This window comes from Amphibalanus amphitrite, unplaced genomic scaffold, assembly GCF_019059575.1.
Source record: "Amphibalanus amphitrite isolate SeventyFive unplaced genomic scaffold, NRLGWU_Aamphi_draft 000323F_arrow, whole genome shotgun sequence".
Classification (NCBI taxonomy): Eukaryota; Metazoa; Arthropoda; class Thecostraca; order Balanomorpha; family Balanidae; genus Amphibalanus; species Amphibalanus amphitrite.
Genome location: NW_024881818.1, coordinates 199937 through 219667, shown reverse-complemented (window position 1 = coordinate 219667; position 19731 = coordinate 199937). Strand labels below are relative to the sequence as shown.

The window sequence follows — 19731 nt, the reverse complement described above, 5'->3', positions numbered from 1 at the left end:
CGCGTGTCACCTATATTTCGGCGCCAGCTACCCAATAGCCACTAATCGCTACCCACGGCTTGTTTATCCCACAAGTTGCCGAGTGGCCGAACGGGTGGGCTGTTTGGCCTCTCAGCGGACCCCTCCACGGGAGGTCCAACGCTCCGCCCCGGTTCAGTTCGGGTGGGGAGCCGCCGTCTCGCCCTACGCAGTCGCCGCCTCCGCGACATGGACGGAAGGATAGACGCTGCAGGCAGGTAAATGGACAGACGGACGGGCGAGCAGACGGAGAGACGAACGGATAAAAGGGCGGACGGGTGGTGACGGGTGGGGACGGACCGACGGGCGAAAGGACCGGCGATCACATATGGTCGGGCGAGTGCACGGACAGATCCGTGGAAAGGCGGATGTGTTTTGTTTCCGATGAATCTACAATGCATCTGAATTTTCAACAGGTCCTTTTAGAATTTGTCCTTATTCCCAGGCAGTGTCTCACTTGGCCGAAGAGCAGCCATACATGATCGATCAGAAGCTGTAGTTGAGCTATTGAATTGCGGCACAAACATGGGCATTAAGCAGTGCATTTCAATGAATATTGCCATGACACAAGTCGGCCAACATGAAAAGGAAAACTTCAATTATGTTAGGTAGGCGGACGAGCAAGCACTGATTTGCCCACTATCCACAATGCAAGTGGCATTGGAAACACACTTTGTCTACAGCGCCTCACGCGGACACATTTCACACAGCGTTCGCTTTTTGTCCCTGACCGAGCTCTGGGAGTTGACCTGCGGTGCCGAACGCCGACCACAAGCGGGTCAGGCGGCAGGTGTGGGAGCCAGCGACCGACGTGAAGCCGTCCGGGAACCATGAACAGGAACAAAAGACACCGTCGGCCCGAGCGCTTATCCGTGAAGTAGTGGAGTCGGGAAGATGATGGTTTGTGTGAAGATCGTTTTGCTTCCACATCCACCAGCGGGCTTAGCTTTCAATACCTACTTCCTATTGCTTAAAGTTGCCCAGAGCAGAGGCTTCGGTGTATGCAAACGTATGATATGCATGCCTAATAGGCCCAGGGCTGCGGAGTCGATGGATTTACGGCGACTCCGACTCCGACTCCGATTCCGGCTTTCAAAAACCAACTCCGACTCCGACTCCGACTCCGGGCAGAAATGTCGACTCCGATCGACTCCAACTCCCGACTCCGACTCCGCACACCTGGCAGGGCTGCGGAGTCGACAGATTTTCGGTGACTCCGACTCCGACTCCGGCTGGGGTTTCCAATATCGACTCCGACTCCGACTCCGACTCCGGTCACAACTGTCGACTCCGACCGACTCCGACTCCGACTCCGACTCCGACTCCGCAGCCCTGCTAATAGCCGATCAATACGAATTACGAATCATTCCAGGAGAATCATACATTGCTCCGAGAGAAGCATGTATCGTCAGAATGCAGATGGCAGGCCCACACAGTCATGGCTCCCCAGGCGGCGTGGCCTCCAGGTCCGATCGCGAGCCTAGTCTGAATACGCGACCGGTGACTCAGGAATGTCGACAGTCCGGGTAAAGAATGCGCCACACGGGTCACGTGACTGCAGCAGCCGACATGCGCAGCTTGTCGAACAGGCCACGTGATCACATTGGTCACTACACCCAGCCGGGCCCGGTTCAGTCACGTGGCTTTGGGGGTATCTGGGGCCTGGCTGTCACGTGGCTCGTATACGACGAGCGTGACTGAGACTGATCTGTCTGAAGGTTGAATACTGAGTCGTTCGGACACTGTCACTGCTGCCGTCCCCTGGCCAAGACAACAGGCTCATGTCAACCGGACAGACGGCTTCCGTAGCCTCTATTGTGGAATAGTCAAGTATCAATGTATTTTTAAAACACAACACTCTTAATTGGCAATTGGTAATTGACTTTCCCGGTTGATGACAGCGGTGAGTTTTGTTTAAGACAGGATAATGTGTGCAGAAGGATGTCATCAGGTGGTTATGCTGCTTTGGCCCCACGTATACTTTTTCATCTGCTAAACCGGTTTAAATTTTAGGTGTGCTGTCATGATGTGGGTGTTCAGTGGTGTATTTCTACTTGCATTCCCGCGCGCCACTGGGGTCTGTGTATAACACGCCCTACTGGGGGGGGGGGGGCTATGCACAGCCCCCCTCCTAACTCCGAAACTACTGGGCCGATCGTCTAAATTCAAACGGCATCTGATAGCCCCGGAAAAACTGTCGAATGGAACCTAATTTCATTGACCTCGACGTCACCGATGACGTCACAGGTCAGGTCAAAGTAAAAATTATCAATATTTGGCTTGTTCACATTTTGGGCTCTGGCTGCCGTCTTACAAGTCAGATCAGGCTAATTTTTGGTTTACACACTCGTGAACAGATGCTTTAGATACTCTGAGGGTACCAAACTTGTACTTTGATTTTCAGGTCAGCGTCAGGTCATCATAGGTCACGGAAATCTTATGTCATAAGTCGGTCACGTGACACATGTTTTATGGTCCATTTAGGCCATTGATTTCGAATTCGGTGTCGCCTGTGTCATTTGAGGCCATTTTTTTCATCTGAATATAGCTGAGGTCAGGTCACTTTCAGGTCAAAAAAGGCCAAATTTCAAAGTTGAAATTTCTCAACAAAAAACATGTCTATCGGATGCAGTTTGAGCTCAGGAACACGATGGTGCTATATATATATATATATATATATATATATATATATATATATATATATATATATATATATATATATATATATATATATATATATATATATATATATATATATATATATATATATATATATATATATATATATATATATATATATATATATATATATATATATATATATATATATATATATATATATATATATATATATATATATATATATATATATATATATATATATATATATATATATATATATTGGTGTACGATGTCAAATTCGTACAGAAAAAATTGATTTGAAAAATTTAAAATTGTGAAATTTTTGGTATAATGCGTATAACTTGGCCATTTTTGAAGATATCTGGCTAAAACTTGCTAGAGTAAATCATAAGCATGTGTGCTATCATATATATTCCGTCTTTTTTCGAAAAGTCAAAAAGTTTTTGAAAAAATACAAATTTTTAATTTTAATACATATAATTTTCGAAATTTTCAAAAATTTTCAAAATTCGAGATGGCAGTTTGATAGCGCAGTCCATTCTGAGTCCTCTCATGCAAAGAAATTGGATCTATCTAAAAAAAACTGAGCTCTTGGGAGCGATTCCCGTGGTTCAATGTTTTGCGTCGAAATCGGCCGAACATGACGTCACTCTGACGTCATTTCCGGCCGACCTATGGTAGATACGGATAGATACGAAGTTCAACTTTTGACACAAGGTGTAAAACTGATGCAGCCGAAGGTACTGAAAGTTTGGCGGCGATACATCAAGCGGTTTAGAAGTTATTGCAGAAAAACGGGAGGGGGGCTATGAATATAGCCTCCCCCCAGTGGGGCGCGGGTTAAGAACCAATTTTCCACGGTGTAGCTGGTACACACTAGTACTTATAATAGCATCTTGATGTGCTCTTTCGGCTACATATGGAATGTGTTATTCCTAGATGCATCCTCTGGAAATACCGGTTATTTTCCTCACCTAGTGGAAGTCTCTGGTGTTACACTTCACGCAGCAATGCAGTCTCCAGTGCTACGTACCATGCGGCGTTGGCGTCTCCAGTGCTTATGCCCGTTATATGCTGCAGTCTCCTCTGTTAGACGCTTGTTCGGCGTTGCAGTTTCCAGTGTTCGATGCTGACGGTGCTATGGAGACCAATGCAATAACGGATTCTCCTGTGCTATATTGTGTCAGTGTTATGTTGCAGTCTTCTGGGTGCGAAGCTCTTCAATGTGACAGTCTCAAGTTGGACGTTTGCTAACATCACGTTGTAGTCTTCGATGCAATTTTTGTTGAGGTCTCTAGTGTTGGGTAACTGGGTTTCCATTTTATATTACAGTCTTCCAAGTTCGGTGCCTATTCATCGATGGTCTTCAGTGCCGGATCACTTCACAGTAGGTACGATATGAAAACTGCAGGTGAACCATTGAACACTGAACAGCTTTACAACCGAAAGCACTAAAGAAGACACACAAACAGAAACAGCAATGGAACATTCAACGAAGCGAGATGTTTTGTCAGGCACATTTCCTTCCTGCCTGCTCCAAACTGACACTATCAAGATGCACCAGACCCTCCCTATTTTCCCCAATGAAGAGCAGCGAACGGAAATGAAAGGTGACGACTGCGTTACCGATTACAAAACAGCTACATACATTCGTAGAGCTATAAACAGTAACGTTTTCTCAGAGCGATCAGGACACGGGTCTTTGTACGATAAAACTTGCAACGATACATGAGCCTGCAAGATGTCACAGACATATCCAGCCATCTCGATTTGGGCAGGTCGAGACAGTCGCATTCATTGGAGCTGAAACATGATTCTAACAAATAGTTCCGTCCGGTTCCTACACCAAAGCTAACCACAAATAAAAAACAGCTCTGTATCTATATCCGTGACGACTACCACCATCACCTCTGCAGACAATCTCTATCCGGTGGTGCTGAGACCTCAGCCGGTCAGGCAGCGCGACCGGGTCGCCGGAACGGTGCAGCGTCGGCCGGTCGGCCCCGCCGAGCGTCGGCCCGGCCTGCCGCGAGGAAGGACGCGTCGGAATGCGACGGTGCATGTCATTTTAGGCGCGGAGACTTTCCAGACAGCAGCCCGGGCCGGAGGTGGAGTCGGTCATAGAATTAGAGAGGGAGATGAGAGAAGAGGAGAGGAGAGGAGAGGAGAGGAGAGGAGAGGAGAGGAGAGGAGAGGAGAGGAGAGGAGAGGAGAGGAGAGGAGAGGAGAGGAGAGGAGAGGAGAGGAGAGGAGAGGAGAGGAGAGGAGAGGAGAGGAGAGGAGAGGAGAGGAGAGGAGAGGAGAGGAGAGGAGAGGAGAGAAGGGGAAGCGAGATGTGACGAGATGTAATGAGAGAGGAATACATGGAAAACGTGCTTGATCAAATGCGCACTGCTGGAGACTGGAGTGACTGCTAACCTACCAAAGCTAACCGCACAGCTCAAATTTATACAAGAACCGCCAGTCACCTCTGCCGAGTTTAGTATGGCCACCACGACTGACGGACACACCCAGGCGGGGAGCGGCGCCCTCTCAGCCTCCATCCACCAGAGCTAATAACCGGTGAGCCAATCAGGTGGGCAGTGGGAGCGGGCGGCCGGCACCCTCGGGCAGTCGACACCCTCCCTGTCGGACAGACCGTGATGGTATGCACCCCTGTGCGGCCGCGCAGGCTGCCCCGGGCGAGAGGCGGTCCGGCAGGTATGCAGCGGCGCCGCAGAGGCCGCCGGAGCCCACTGACCTCGTTAGACGGGCCAGTCTCGGCCGTGCCGCATACATTACACACGCAGAGACCCGGCGCATGCAGATGGTGATTGATGAGTCTGCTTACGATTATGTTGGAGAAGTCGAAGGCTTGCCAGCATTATTTACATCAGGTTTCCAGTAACACCAGAGACGTTTGGTTTGGTAAAAGTCAATGAGGGAATTGAAAAGTGTCTGTAGATTCGAACACCAACACGTCAACACTCGGGAATTATCCACGATGCAGAGAGTGTGTCCAGTAAGTCGCACATCTAAGAAGTAAGCCGTCGGTGATCTGACCACTAGGTCATTCTGTCGGTCACTCGGTCACTGTGTGAAGTCACGGGTCGCTGGCATTACGTCACGGTTCACGAGTCATGTGCTCGGATCGGTCCGTTACGTCACCCGGACCCGTGACCCCGCCCTCCGGTCGCACGGGCCGGAATGCTGCTTTTGGCGAATCATATCAAATTTTCCAGCCCTCTAATCTTGGATTATTTCTCCACCTTCACTACAAACCGTGTGGTGTTACTGCTTCAAGGCCGGTAGCGTAGTGGAATAGTAAAAAGAGAATACCTCCAGCGCTAATCCATTGGATTGCCATATTATGCTTTTAAAAATGGAAGACATAAGACGGCAAGTTGCTTGGTCACGCGCTATGGATACAAAACGACGTGCAAGACGGCATACAAGCGGCACAGTCGCAGGTGCAGACGGTTGAGCAGGGTTCCGGTATTGTGTCTTCAATGCTGGCATTGTTGCGCATTGTAGCAACCCTTGCCCGACGAAACCATGCCCAGGCGGCGTGGTTCGCGTGAGGCGCACCATGCACTCGGGACGCGTGCAAACATTCCACACTCGCCCGCGATAGCCGATCTCAACGGAAATCCGCCAGTTTCAGTGGAAAACCGCCCGCGGAGCGGCGCACACAATGGTATGTAAATATGTGCTCGCAGCGCCGAATCAGGTTTTGAGGTTTCGGACGGATACGTGAAAGCTGGTTGATCGTTTGGATATGAGCGTTGACCTGCCGTATCACACGGTCTCAGATACAGAAGGCTACTCACAGTGCCGCCGTTTCCAGACGTATTTGTAGAGCACGAATCCCAGAGCGCCGACTGCGAGCAGAAACAGCACGGCGAACACGACGGCGGCGGCCGTGGCGCCGGAGCCGCACTCGGCCGCGCCGTCCTGGGCCTGCGCGGCGACCCCGGCCCAGGTCAGTAGCGCCGCCGCCACCGCCGACCGGCGCACCAGCATCGCGCAGCTCAGAGACGAGCTCAGAGGCGCATCACCGTCTCACACCGCTCGCGCTCACACAGCCCGGCGAACACCGCGCTCCGGCGGAACACAGCACTCCCGCGCGCACGAAACACACGCAGCACGCACGCAGCACGCACGCGCTGTAGCACGTGGGGAAGACGGCTCGGCGCGTCTGGACGCGGCGCGCGGCGCACCTGTTGTGGAGCGCGAGGCACCGCCGCCGCCGCCGCCCGCCCGCCCGCCTGCGGCACGGAGCGTCAGCCAGGTACGCGGAGCGCACAGGCGGCGCCAGCGCTGCGCGTTTGGGGGTGCAGCTTCCATCGAGGAGGATACCATAAGTACGCTATTTATTGCCCCTTGATGTGTAGCTATACGGTAGAGAAGAGAGCAAATATTGGGGAGGATGACTGCATCAAAGGAACGGCATACGGCAGGAACCCACAGACCTCGGAGATGATTGATAAATATGCACGAGTCTGTCCGGCATCTTACGACGCCCGTGCGAGCCTCAGGACACAGGAGAGCTCACTGGGATGATGAGGGGAAACAGCTAGGATACGTGAGCCGATAGCAGGGCGGAGCGGTCAGACAGGCGGACGAGAGGGCCGAACAACAGAGCAAACATCCTCGGTGGGTAAACGGACCAGCGCGGGGCCGGGTATCAATGGAAACGGACTGAATGGGAGAGGGCTCGGAGGGAAAGGCACACGGTAGGGAGGTCATGATGAATGTGGGCTTATGGGGACCTGCCACTGCCCGCTACCCGAGTGTACCTATTGGGCATTGGCCTATTTAGAGGCGGTTACGACTTCCTAGCGGGCCGCGAGAGCATTGTTGCGAAGGAATACCTCATTTGCTGTCGGGTGGTTACTGCCTACTCAGTTAGTCTGCATCCGCTATTTTCAATCAATCGGAGACCCACCATCTTCTTCGATTGCCATCCCCGTACTTAGACAGCACGGTGACCGGTAAGACCGGACCGGTAAGAGATCACGGTGAGCGACTCCAAGGGGAATAAATGAAATAGCCCATGGGAACACGAGATCTTCCAGTATACCAGGGCCTGAACTCTGAAGACGAGGGTCGCCGGAGTGCAGACTACAGACTGGCCCAGGATTAGAGACCGGGAGACACGGATCTCCATACAACAGAGACCTATCCCCATGAGGAAGAAAGATGCGAATCACCGTCAGACCCAGGACGTGGACCTGGTGACGCGGGTCACCCCACTGTAACAGACGCTCCGTCGCCAGTAGGGCGATGCGCCGACCGCTGACCCGGAATGGCCGCGCAGCTGATTTGGTATTCACCCCGCCACGGTCGCCGTGGCGGCGGGCCACCCGTCAGCCAGCCAGGCACCCCAGTGTCCAGTGACGTGTCCGCGCGACGAACTGAGACGGGCCCGTGCCTGATGCGCGAACATGGCAGTGATGTGACCTCATGCACAAGGCAGTGTTTTAGTCGAGTTTTCAGCCGATGGTAACAGCGAGTGCCTGGTCAATGATGGTTGTGTGCCTTGCGGCTTGCAGGTCTTGAAAGATGACATCGGGTCATAACATTGCACTCAAAACGACCTCCCTAACTAAACGCATCACGCATGGAATGCATATTGGTTATTGACATCATTATCATCTCAGATATCTGCGGTGACGCTATATAACGCACTCTGCAGCTTGGCGTTACTGATACTGGTACACATACCGACGCATCGGGCGAGCACGCACTGCTGGGAAGTGTGCCACTGCCAAGTGCCACGGTACTCGTATGTAGTATGTGGTATGTACGATATGTCGCGGCACACGCCCGCCAACTTACATGGCTATCCAGTGGGTTAGCCGACAGGGCACGGCGTGTTAGAGCCCACATCCCAGTGCACTATTTCGGCGGGTCTCGTAACCACGATCACATTAAGTGATCAAGACATATTGCGCAGTGCGCTCCATCCTTACATAAGTTTTCATGTTTTAAATGCGCCGATTCAAACTAGCTCCTGCTGGGTGACGTCAAAGTAGTATTTGCATTACATGCCGTCAGCGCAAAAAAAAAAAACAACTCAAAATGGGACAAAATCCACCCATTATGCTAGCCACGTCCCTCACATGGTTTAGAAACAATTCACTAACATGGTTTAGAAATTAGAAATGTGTTCGAATCATCGCTCAACACGATTCTCACATTTTTATATCGTTTGTCTTTAGCCCCAACCTCCGGAACCCAAAATCAATCGTATCAAAGTACGTCGTATGTATTTCGTTCATTTTAAACAATACCTCTCAATCACTACTCACAAACACCTCAGTCGTTTATACATATCATCTAAAGGCGACAGGAAATACACACGTACAAAAACATACATTTCGAATGCACTAAAAACATACATCGTTCACACAGAGAAGCATACGCTTTTGGTCTGTCCAACAGGACTTAGTGGCCACCACAGCAGAGACATCTGGCGGCTGGCGGGGAGATGCCGCCTCCCACCGATTCTGGAGTCACCCCAGAAGGGATACCGGCACTATAAGCAGTGTGGTACGCCGTTAAATGTGTCGGTGCCGCCGGGATCGCTGCACCTAGCGTCGGGACCAGCTCGTCGCAAAAGATAGTGCCAACAAGATCGCGCTGTGATAGCAGTGTATTTACGGTATCATTTACGTTTTACCATTCACGGTATTATTCACGGCAACTGCTCTTCAGTCGCCCGTCAGACGTAGTACCTATGACTTGTGCGCGTCTGCCGCTGCGTGCTGGCCTCTGAATGCATGGCGCATAGCCAATTCTCCTCTCATACGGACGTAGAAACCAGGCTATACCCGGGTTAGCCTGCGTGTGACGCATGAAGACGCTAGGATGCATAAACCCTTGTGCCTTCCATATAAGGCACACTGTGAGCATCCAACACTTCGCTGATCTGGCGTAATGGGCGACATTGAGACTCTAACCGATAGTAGGGGATGAGGGATCAGCTGTCGTCGCCCACCTGAGAGTTCTCGCACGTCCGTGTGCTGGGCAGGTACACCTTGAACATGAAGTCCTTGTGGAAAGAGCCCTGCGAACAGAGGGTCGGTAACGGTCAAACGGTGCGCGAAAAGGCACTCGCATGATAGACATTTTATCAGCTTCATATTCTGTTCTAGTTATTGTCCTGTGCGACCACTGACTAACTTCAGGACGTCTTCGTTAGGAAGACAAGTAGCGATGACCAAAGTTACCATCAGAGTCCCTAAGTGGACTTTTACTCAGACCAAAGCCCTTCCCTCTTCTTTGCAACCCTCAGACCAAACGTATCCCCTCTCCCTCCTCAAACTACCCATAAGTCACCACCCCACTCCGTACCGGGTTGAGCACCGTGCAGCCCAGCTTGGTGATGGTGTACTGATCGAACTTGTCTGCGCACACCACCACGTCGGGCAGCGGGTAGAGTCGGAGGGCCCGGTCGTGCTGCCAGTACACGGGGCAGATGTGCGGCGGTAGGGGCGCCAGGTGGCACTGCGACACCAGCGTGGTGACAAACTGCCGAACAGAAACGGGAGACAGACGGTCAGAGTGCGTTCAGTGGCTACACCACTGGGTCGATGCGCACGACCTGGGATATTAACTGGTTTAGGCTGCGATCGTAACAATTAATAAGGAGTAAATTTAATAGTATCTTTTTTATTGATGGTATCACGGCAGTGCAGTATCAGACTGCCTAACCAGAGAACCAACCTGATCCTAATCCAACCTAACACAAACCAGCCTTATCCAGCGTATCACTAAAGCAACTGTCACTGGGGGAGGAAGTTTTTTTCCACTCCCTCTCCACCCATCGTCTTACGTGCGGCGGGATGTCGGGACAGTTTTCGGTCGGGTAGTAGATGCCGTGCCTGCACAGCTTCGAGAGCACGTCCTCCCGAAATATGACCATCTCCTGGGTACAGAACTGTATCCGGCACGGGTTGGTGGTGAACTCTGAGTTGGGCACTCGTCTGCGGAACTCCTCCGATATGTAGGCGGAGAGTGGCGGTCTGTTGAGGGAGGGGGGGGGGGCAGAGTTAGAATGAGTCGGTGGTAAAAAAAAAAAACGGCGAGCGACACATTGAGGCACAACAGGTCTGCCGATTTCCTCAAAGACTATAACTCTGAGATGACAAGCAAGAGCAATACCCAAATACCCACTTCTCAATACCCGCAGATATGGACGCAAAAAATGACAAGCAAGAGCATAACCCACTTCTCGATACCCATTGCAGATAAGGACGCAAACTAAGCTCATTATCTGTCCGAATCTCACGCTGGCCTCACGTCCTATCAGACCCTAGTACGGTCGCTCTACGGTCCAACAGACACCCACTGGCCAAATACAGTACCTAAGCCTGAGCACGAAACACACACGTAGCTCACCAACTGACCTGGGCAAGATAGGAGCGATGCCCGGGTCGGTCGGGCCGGGCACGAACACGAACCGAGACTCCCGCAGCTCCGGCACCTTGGTGATCATCTCCGCCAGGGTCTGCCAGAAGACACCATCGGGATGTCAGGAGTGACGGAGGGTGTTAATAGAGCGGTCCATACACAATCGTGGCCACTGACGGGCGGTCAAAATAGCTATCGGACGATCTGGGTCGCAGCAGGTGAGCGAAAAAGGGCGCACCAGATCAACTACTCGCCGCAAGAGGACGCTACATTCGTTGAGACAAGGTCTCAGATTTTAGGAACAGCTGCGATATTCACACACGATCCCACCATGCGAGCTGTTGGTTATACATAAAGCGTTCGAGCAAGTCACCAGGGTGTACTTTCAACACCCCAACACTGCGCAGTGCCAGTGTCCGCCTCTCTTACAGGCAGCTGCCGCTCACCGTGAAGTGTTTGCGCAGCTCGCGGTAGCTGTTGGCATCGCGCGGCGCGTCCGTGAAGTTGCCCATCATGACGAAGGCCGTGGGCGGCGAGTGTTTGAAGCCGTCCAGCAGTCTCCGAAGTCGGTCCATCACCTGGCCAGGGCCGGTCGGATATCAGAGCTGAGACTATGGCAGGGTCGGGCGAGTCATAGACTACAGGGTGGACCAAAAAGGATGGAAACATTTTGAACTCGCATAAAACATGCATTATTGCATGCATGTGACTGGAAATGGTACCAAACGAGAGTACATTTCGTGGAAATTCATAATGGCATCACTCTTATCTACTTTCTCTCGTTTTCAGTCTCTCACAGCAAATATTCGAAGAGACCGCCTTCGCGAGACAGGCACAGAGCGGCCGGTCTGGTGGCTGACGCGATAGCCCGACGACACATGTTCGCTGGTATGGCTCACACAGTCTTGGTGATCGCTCTCTTCAGGTCACAGAGACCTTCCTTGTAGACCTGGCCCTTGAGATGAGATGATAAAGAAGTCACTGCACAGCAGCAAGGTCACCGAAATGGTGTGCACTCAGCGGAAAAGGAATCGTGGGTCCACTTTGGTTCGAGGAAGGGAGTGGCGACACCGTGACCGCCAATCAACAGCGCATACCAGGCGGCGCTGAGGAAGTTCTGAGAGCGAGTCCAAACGAAGCATGGCAGCCTCATCATAGGCCTTATGTGGTTCCAGCAAGACGGTGCGCCTCCTCACATCGCAAAAACAACGCTCAAGTGCATCGAAAACCACTTCGGTGACCGGCTGATAACCCGCGGTGCCAGTCGGAACTGGCCTACCTGCTCATCCGACCTGACCCCTATGGATGTTTTACTGTGGGGTCATCTCAAGGGCCAGGTCTACGAGGAAGGTCCAGAAAGCCTCTGAACTGAAGAGAGCGATCAGCAAGGCTGTGTGAGCCATACAAGCGGGCTATCGTGTCAGCAGCCAGGCTGGTCGCTCTGTGCCTGTGTCTCGCGAAGGTGGTCACTTCGAACATCTGCTGTGAGAGACTGAAAACGAGAGAAAGCATATGAGAGTGATGCCATGATGAATTTCCACGAAATGTACTCTTGTTTGGTATCATTCCCAGTCACATGCATGCGATGATACATGTTTTATACGAGTTTAAAATGTTTCCACCCTTTTTGGTCCACCCTGTATGCTACGAGCAAGTCAACCACAGAGGCCAAAATAGAACGATTACACCCAATAACATTGATAGGCCACACTTTATAGGCGATCACGAAAGTGATAAGTGAGGTTTGGGACACGGGATATAGATGCTTATGAATGGGTATCAAATACAGTCGTTCAAAGGTACTAAGACTCTTTAAAACAGTGACTGTAACATGGCAACTAAGTAAAAAATAAAATAGTGATAACAACACGAACCTGCGGCTGGTTCAGGAGCATGTCTGAGAGGAAGACAAACATGCTGCCATCTAGCTCTTTCTCTACAGACTGCAGTTCTGTGTTTGCTCGAGCGCATATGTGGTTCGAGCCACCAAACATGTTCTGGTTTCCGAAATGATTTCTGAAAAAAGAAAAGAACGGTAAAATCAAATAGAAAGGGTCAAACGTAGGTCAACGTCAAAAATCAGTACGAAAGAAAAACGGTAAAATAAAACGCAAAAAAATCATTGAAGCATCGTAACATGGGAGAATCATGGCAGAGTCGGAACTGCATACCGGAATGTCTCCGCGTCTTCGGCCGGTGGGAAGCCCATGACGGAACAGGTGAAGATGTTGTCATCGTAGCTGCCCTCACAGAGGACGAAACACCCTTCGGAGAACATTCCCACCGGAAATCTGGAGGACGGAATAGCCTAGGTTAAATATGTCCCTAAGTGCCTCGACCCTGCAGGCTCTCAATGTCTGAGAGGAAGCAGCACAATAACAAGTCAAATCCACTCCGATCACTGTGCCATATTACACCACCACACATTGACGACCAATGGCTATCCAGATATAATAAGAATGATCTTTTTGTGAGCATTTAATGGCCAGTGAAACACTCAGCGGTAACACAACCATCCCATCAAGAAGTATAGACACGCATTAGTCGATAAAACCATAAATTAATTAACCCTTGCATGTGTGCGGCGTTTGCCAGCTTCTAATGTGTAGGGAGGGGGGGGGGTCGGTTGGACCCCCCCCCCTTACCGTTTGGCCCCTGATCGAGCTAGAGCTTCGCGGAAAAAAACGAGCGCGTTGCCCGTGACGAGAGGAAGCCGATGATATCCAATTTTAAGGTCATAGGTCATTGGTTAACCTTCCAGGTCAGGTCAATGACCCGAAGTCGGAAAAATCGGGACCCGTTAGAAAGTCGAGAAGTGTGGCTGCTACGGGGTTTTCGGGGTGCTGATCACGAATATCGTGTTAGTTTTGATCACAGATGATGTCTTTAAGCATTTAGACCAGGTCGGGTCAGGTCAGGTCAGGTCAACCAGTAGGTATCGTGACGGGTATTCGTAGTACGTGTCAACCGCCTCTGACAGCTTCGTAACATGTTACGAAGGCACCAAAACTACTTCGTAAATGTTCAAATGGTTGCTAAATTCGAATTCAGCTCCAAAAACTAGCCTAGAAACATGTAAAACTCAAAGTGAACCGAGGTCACCAAAGGTCAATGACCTGACCTTCAGGTGACCTTGACACCCACCCTAATGCATGGGAGCAACATCAAATCACATGTTTGAACGTCTGAAACCACAAAAGCTTGCAAACGCGCGGCTAATGCGAGCCGACATACGCGGAATCGCGATTCCGGCCAAACATGGTCTCGGAAAAGAGGTCACAGGTCAAAGGTCATTGGGGTCAGGGTCATGAAACTTTCAGGGTAGGTGTAAAATTGATTAATGCGAGGGTACTGAAAGTTTCGTCACGATCGGCCGCTTTTTACGCGTTATTCGCGAAAAAACCTTGGGGGGTCCATCCGACCCCCCCCCCCCCCACACACACATGCGAGGGTTAACAGTGATCTTGGCAACGCTACTCTCAAATGACTTATAAAACATGAGCCTTTCCTAACCCGTTTCAGCTAAGTCATTTTACGACTATCGTACTACCTATCGGCACCCTTCCCGGCCCACGGCACCTGTTCCGCTACACCACGACTCCCAGTAATAGTCCCCGCGGCCCACCACCCACCCATCGCCCACACCTACTTGGTGTGCTCGAGGTCCAGCTGCACGGCGCCCGTGGGGTCCTCCAGGAAGAACTTGCCCTCGGTGAGCTGGGTGAGCATGCCCAGCACTAGGACGTCCTCCAGCCGGGAGGTCGAGCCGAGCAGCAGCTCGACCGGCTGCAGACGGAAGCGGCGCCGGCCGCCGCCGCCGCCGCTGGCGTCCGTGCCGCCAAACAGCTCGTTCCGCAGACACCGCTGGTGGATCAGGTGGTACCTGACGGATGGGGGAGGGGTGATGGGACGTGGGGGTGGGACAGCCAGCGAGCCGAGCGTGCACCATGTGAAACGAGATGACTGGCGAATGTTGAGTTTATCGTGGCGTACTGGAGCTGGACGTTAGCGAGAACTTGCAACAGTAAGTATTATTACTCGAAGCATTGTGTTTTAATGATCACAAAAATAACCTAGCTGTCCACAAAATCCAAGCTAAGCAGCCACGTAGCACATTCCTAAGCGTTAAGTTTCCGAGCATGGTCACAGGTCACCGGCTTTGATTTCAGTCCCGTCAGCTCACCGATTTCTGAAGACCTCCGCCTTGGGTGCGACGCTGTCGGGGAGCACAGAGCCGGCCGGCAGACCCAGCAGCTCGTCCTTCAGGAACTTCTGCTTGTTGACGCAGTAGCTGAAGCCGGGCACGCTGAAGGCGTCGAACACCATGAAGAAGTCCACCTCCCCGCGCGTCTCCCGGATGCAGTTCTGGTGGCCGGCGGGAAAATGACGCAATTTAGCGTGATGGCACCACTGATGTGAGAACGCGACTCGTTGAACTGTTATGATAGACATGCAGGCATAATTGCAAGACGCCAAAAAAGGAAAAACAGCGCTGCGCCACGGTCGTATTAAATGTTATATTTCACGTGTATAAGTGACGAATCTATATTACTATTTGAGGAAGGCGTAGTTTCTGTCTATTACGAAGGTCGCGACATGGTGCTACGTAGCGCGGGTTACAGGTCACACCGTTGCACCTACCGCGCTGAAATTTGCGCAAGTTATAGAACAAGGATGGACAACGTGCCTTTGAGCGGTCTCGGCTCGATCGGATCGATAGCGAGCGCGTGCCCAAAAAGTGCAAATTCGCGTCATAGACTTTACATGTATAAATCGGCTGGCAAAAACGGGCGAAAATGGCTAAATTTGCCCGACACGGGTCCGTTCCCCGTGCAATATCTCGGTAGCCGTGCGCCCGATCGGCACGGGGAAAACAGCATCGTGTAGAGAATCGAACGGGCAATCGAATAGTGTGCGGTGCAGGGGTGGCACGCGCCACGTGCAAGTGTGAGGGCAATTTCATTTCAAAAAGTGCCATTTTAAACGGATTTTGGATTTTATTTTATTTTCCCGTGACCATCAGACTGAGAGAGTTGAAACAACGTCAATTGCCAAGAGAAATGTACCGCCTCTCATGGAAAAATTGTGGACAGCTAATTGATCAAAAACAATGTGGAAAAATCGCTGAATTAAAATGGTATTTGTCCATAATGTGCCACTAAAAAGATACACGGGATTTGCTGCTTAACCTGATACGCTTGACAATTGAAAATGCTATCATTAGAAAGAGCATTCAATTCTCTCCAAGATCCAATCATCACGTTTGCATGACAAGCAACAGTATTCTTAAAAATATAAATGTTTTAAACCTCTGCAAAACGATTTTTAGCGAAAATTATCTACGCCTTTCATTTGTCTTAAAACTACGCACCTCAATTATAAAGCACATTTGACAGATTCTGAAGTGGAAAGCATGCTTATCAGACACGGGCACCTCGATGCGGTGGATATTTTTTCCACAAACCAAAACGTTTAGCCGTCAAAAAGCAATCGACCGAAATGGATAGATAACCCAACCGACACAAGAACAACCGAACACCCGCCGATCGAAAATATCCCTTTTCGCGTTGCGGAGCACGCGGGTCACCCTAGTTGGATTCTATTTCACAAAAGTGACGACTCAGACTGTCTGACGAATCAGATGCCGGCAGTGCAGTACCTGCAGCACGTCGCGGACCAGGTCCCGGCCGATGATGGCCGTGTCGAGCGGCTGTTTCTGCACAGTGGCCAGGATCTTGTCCATCCACAGCTGCCTCTGCTGCTCCCCCACCTGAAGCAGCGCCTCCACGATATAGTTGGCCGCATCGCTGGAAACAAAGTCAGTCAAACGTGACAGATATGATCGTGACAGCTAAATGTACAGTCCACAGCAGAAGTAATGTGGGGTTTCAGTCATGGGTATGTTCTGCTTCTGAAGCTTAGGAACGATTAACCAGATTACAATGAAACTTTGAATGTAGCTTATATGTATCGTCACCCTTGCATCTGCAACTTTAGCTATTGACATCTTCTTTTCGATCACTCCGCATTAAACAATCGCCAGTCAAAGCCAACCGTTGAGATTGGTAAAACCCTACATTACTTTAGCGGTGGGCTGTACTTCCTAAACGCAGTAAGAAGTAATAGGCTGCATTATTTACTTTTGATCTAAGAGCTTAGAGCATATCAAAAGGACAATATCTGGAAAGTATGTTGTCGCCACGTGTCCTCTGGTATTTCACACGCCAACGACACTTACTTAGCCGGATGATAGACAAGGACTGTAGGAGAGCGATGGGTAGATCAGGATGGTGAGGAAGACGCCAGCCGCTGCCCGATTCCAGCCTCTCGATGGCGAGACCACTGTAATCGGACAGATCAACCGATACTCCGGCGCCTCGATGGCAAGGTTAGCCGGAGCCGACTGGTCGCACCCCTGTCTGAGCGGAGACCCCGCACCCGAGCCTCGATGGCAAGACCCGGGGAACGAGTTTAAGCTCAGTGACTCGATGGCGAGACACTGTGGCTGCCTCCCTCACACACCCCGGAAGAGGCCGTGTTATGAGTCCCGGATGGAAGGAAATGATCGGCTACTCGCACGCTGAGAAGACTCGCTGCTGTTCACTGTCCCGTCCCTTTTTCCACTGGTCCAGCTCCTCTCCACACCAGTTAAGATATTTCACTTGCTGTATTGTGCACCACCACCACACCACAGCCAGAGCACCACTTCGCCCACACAGCGAGCACTTCCCCGCCGAGCATCCAGAACGAACTCCCCTCGAGCCCCGTGCGCCGACCCGAGGTCACCTCGCCGGCGCCCGAGGGCAGGAGCCCACACAGCCAATCACGGGGCCGCTTACAATGAGCCAGCTCAGTGCCGGCATAGCCCCGAGCGCCACGTGGTCGGCCGGCCGCCGCATGGCCCGCTCGGTGGTCCCGGGCGGCCCGGCCTGCAGCCGCCGGTGCTAACATCCCCCCGCACCGTGTTGCACTGCAGGGCAACACTCACGAAAGGTAACCGGCGTGCTGCCGTACACATCGCGTCGCTGACACATATAAACCATTTCACATTCCAACAAATACGATGCTATTTTTTGAAACACCAGCAAATATAACATGAAACAGAAGAAATAAAAAACACTTCAACTTTGTTAAGCAACGATTAATGATGGGGATCAGTGGTATACCCCCACCGACGCACCAAGGCGACTGACGACGTCGTCGCTGCTAGACGAATCGCTGCCGCCCAAGCAGAAACCGCCACATCCGAGGAAGCTACCGCCCGAGCTGGTGTAGCCGAGGAGGTTGCCGCCGCCCGTGCTGAGGCGGCTGAGGAGGCCACCGCCACCTGCGCGGAGGCCGCTGCAGCGCTCGCGGAGGCTAATGCCTCCCGCGCTGGAGATGGAGAGACTCTGGAGAGTCTCCAGACTCAGAGGACCCTTGGTCCTCCAGCGCTTGAAAGCGTTGTGTCAGGATCGTGTAAACCCCACTGGTTTATCTCACGGTTGCGGAGATGCCGATGTTTTGTCTCTCCCAGCCCCTCGATGGCGAGGCCACTGGGAGCAGACGGAAGGGTCGATGGTTCGACCTCTCGTTGGCGAGATGACCTGTGCGTCACTTGACTCCAACGCCAGCACGTGTTGCAGGTCAGCTCGTAAATCTTTGCCAGTCTGTTGGCCTCGAAGGTCTTGAACCGTCGGGTTTCATTACCAAGGTACTGCTGAACGACCTTGCTGTCCGTCCAGCAGAAGATGTCATCCGGCGGCTGAGTGATCTCCCCGAGAACGGTAGCCACCAGACGCGCTCCAAGAACGGCTGCTTGCAGCTCCAGACGAACAATTGATAGTCGCTTCAGTGGAGCGACTCGGCACTTGCCGATCAGGAAGCGACAGTGGTGTAACCCATCGCTCGAAGTTGTCCTCCAGTATGCCACAGCGCCGAACGCACTCTCTGACGCATCGCAGAACACATGAAGTTGGCGTCGCAGTGTCCCTGGGCCGCTGGGGTTCACGCAGCGTTGCATCACGACTTCGTTCAGCTTCTCTGCTTCACTCAGCCACTCCAACCATTGGCTCAGCTCAGGTTCGGGTAGTGGCTCGTCCCACTCCAGATGTTTCCACCAGAGTCGCTGCATCATCATCTTTGCTCTCACGGTAACAGGAGCAGCAATCCCCAGAGGGTCAAAAATTGTTGACACTTTGCTGAGCACACCACGCTTGGTTGCACTCACTTCTTTGGCTTGGAGACGAAACCCCAATGTGTCCTCGTCTTCCTCCCAAGCGATGCCCAGCGTCTTTTCAGCGGTGTGCGTGCTCCTGAGACATAGGCTCGCAGAGGCGCTGGCTTTCTCACTCTCTGGAACGCCTTTCAGCACAGCGGGGGAACTGCTTCTCCACTTCGTGAGGTGAAAACCTCCTCTCTCCAGTGCCTCCTTCACGTCAGCGTACAGCTGTTTGGCGGCGTCTTCCGTCATGCAAGAGAACAGGCAATCGTCCATGTAGAACGACTTTGCCAGTTGCTCGGGACTTCTGCTGAGAACCTTGTCTGTCTCCGCTCCATGGTCCAGAAGTGCTTTTCTCAGCACGTAGTTGGCCGTTGCCGGTGATGACTTCGCGCCAAAGATGACCACCTCCATCTGATAGACGTCAGGCTTGCGGTGTCGCTCCATATCTCGCCATATAAAGCTCGATGCAG

General features: G+C 51.8%; 2 protein-coding genes across 5 annotated transcripts in view; both read right to left on the bottom strand.

Annotated features, from left to right (window-relative positions):
• LOC122388441 (microtubule-associated protein futsch-like) overlaps positions 1–6867 on the bottom strand; it is a 34574-nt gene extending 27707 nt beyond the window's left edge. The window contains exon 1 of the mRNA XM_043379509.1: positions 6471–6867. Coding sequence (XP_043235444.1) covers positions 6471–6663 — 193 coding nt within the window. The 5' untranslated portion in view covers positions 6664–6867. The remainder of the gene's footprint in view (positions 1–6470) is intronic.
• A 2028-nt stretch (positions 6868–8895) lies between these two features.
• Positions 8896–19731, bottom strand: part of LOC122388442 (DNA polymerase epsilon subunit 2-like) — a 26804-nt gene continuing 15968 nt past the window's right edge. For all 4 annotated transcript variants that reach the window (XM_043379510.1, XM_043379513.1, XM_043379511.1 and 1 more), the window contains 10 exons: positions 16718–16865; positions 15242–15423; positions 14708–14941; positions 13230–13349; positions 12933–13074; positions 11505–11636; positions 11055–11155; positions 10481–10670; positions 10000–10176; positions 8896–9712 (listed from right to left, as the gene is read on the bottom strand). In XM_043379510.1, the coding sequence (XP_043235445.1) occupies positions 9626–9712; positions 10000–10176; positions 10481–10670; positions 11055–11155; positions 11505–11636; positions 12933–13074; positions 13230–13349; positions 14708–14941; positions 15242–15423; positions 16718–16865 (1513 nt within the window). In that variant the 3' untranslated portion in view covers positions 8896–9625. The remainder of the gene's footprint in view (positions 9713–9999; positions 10177–10480; positions 10671–11054; positions 11156–11504; positions 11637–12932; positions 13075–13229; positions 13350–14707; positions 14942–15241; positions 15424–16717; positions 16866–19731) is intronic.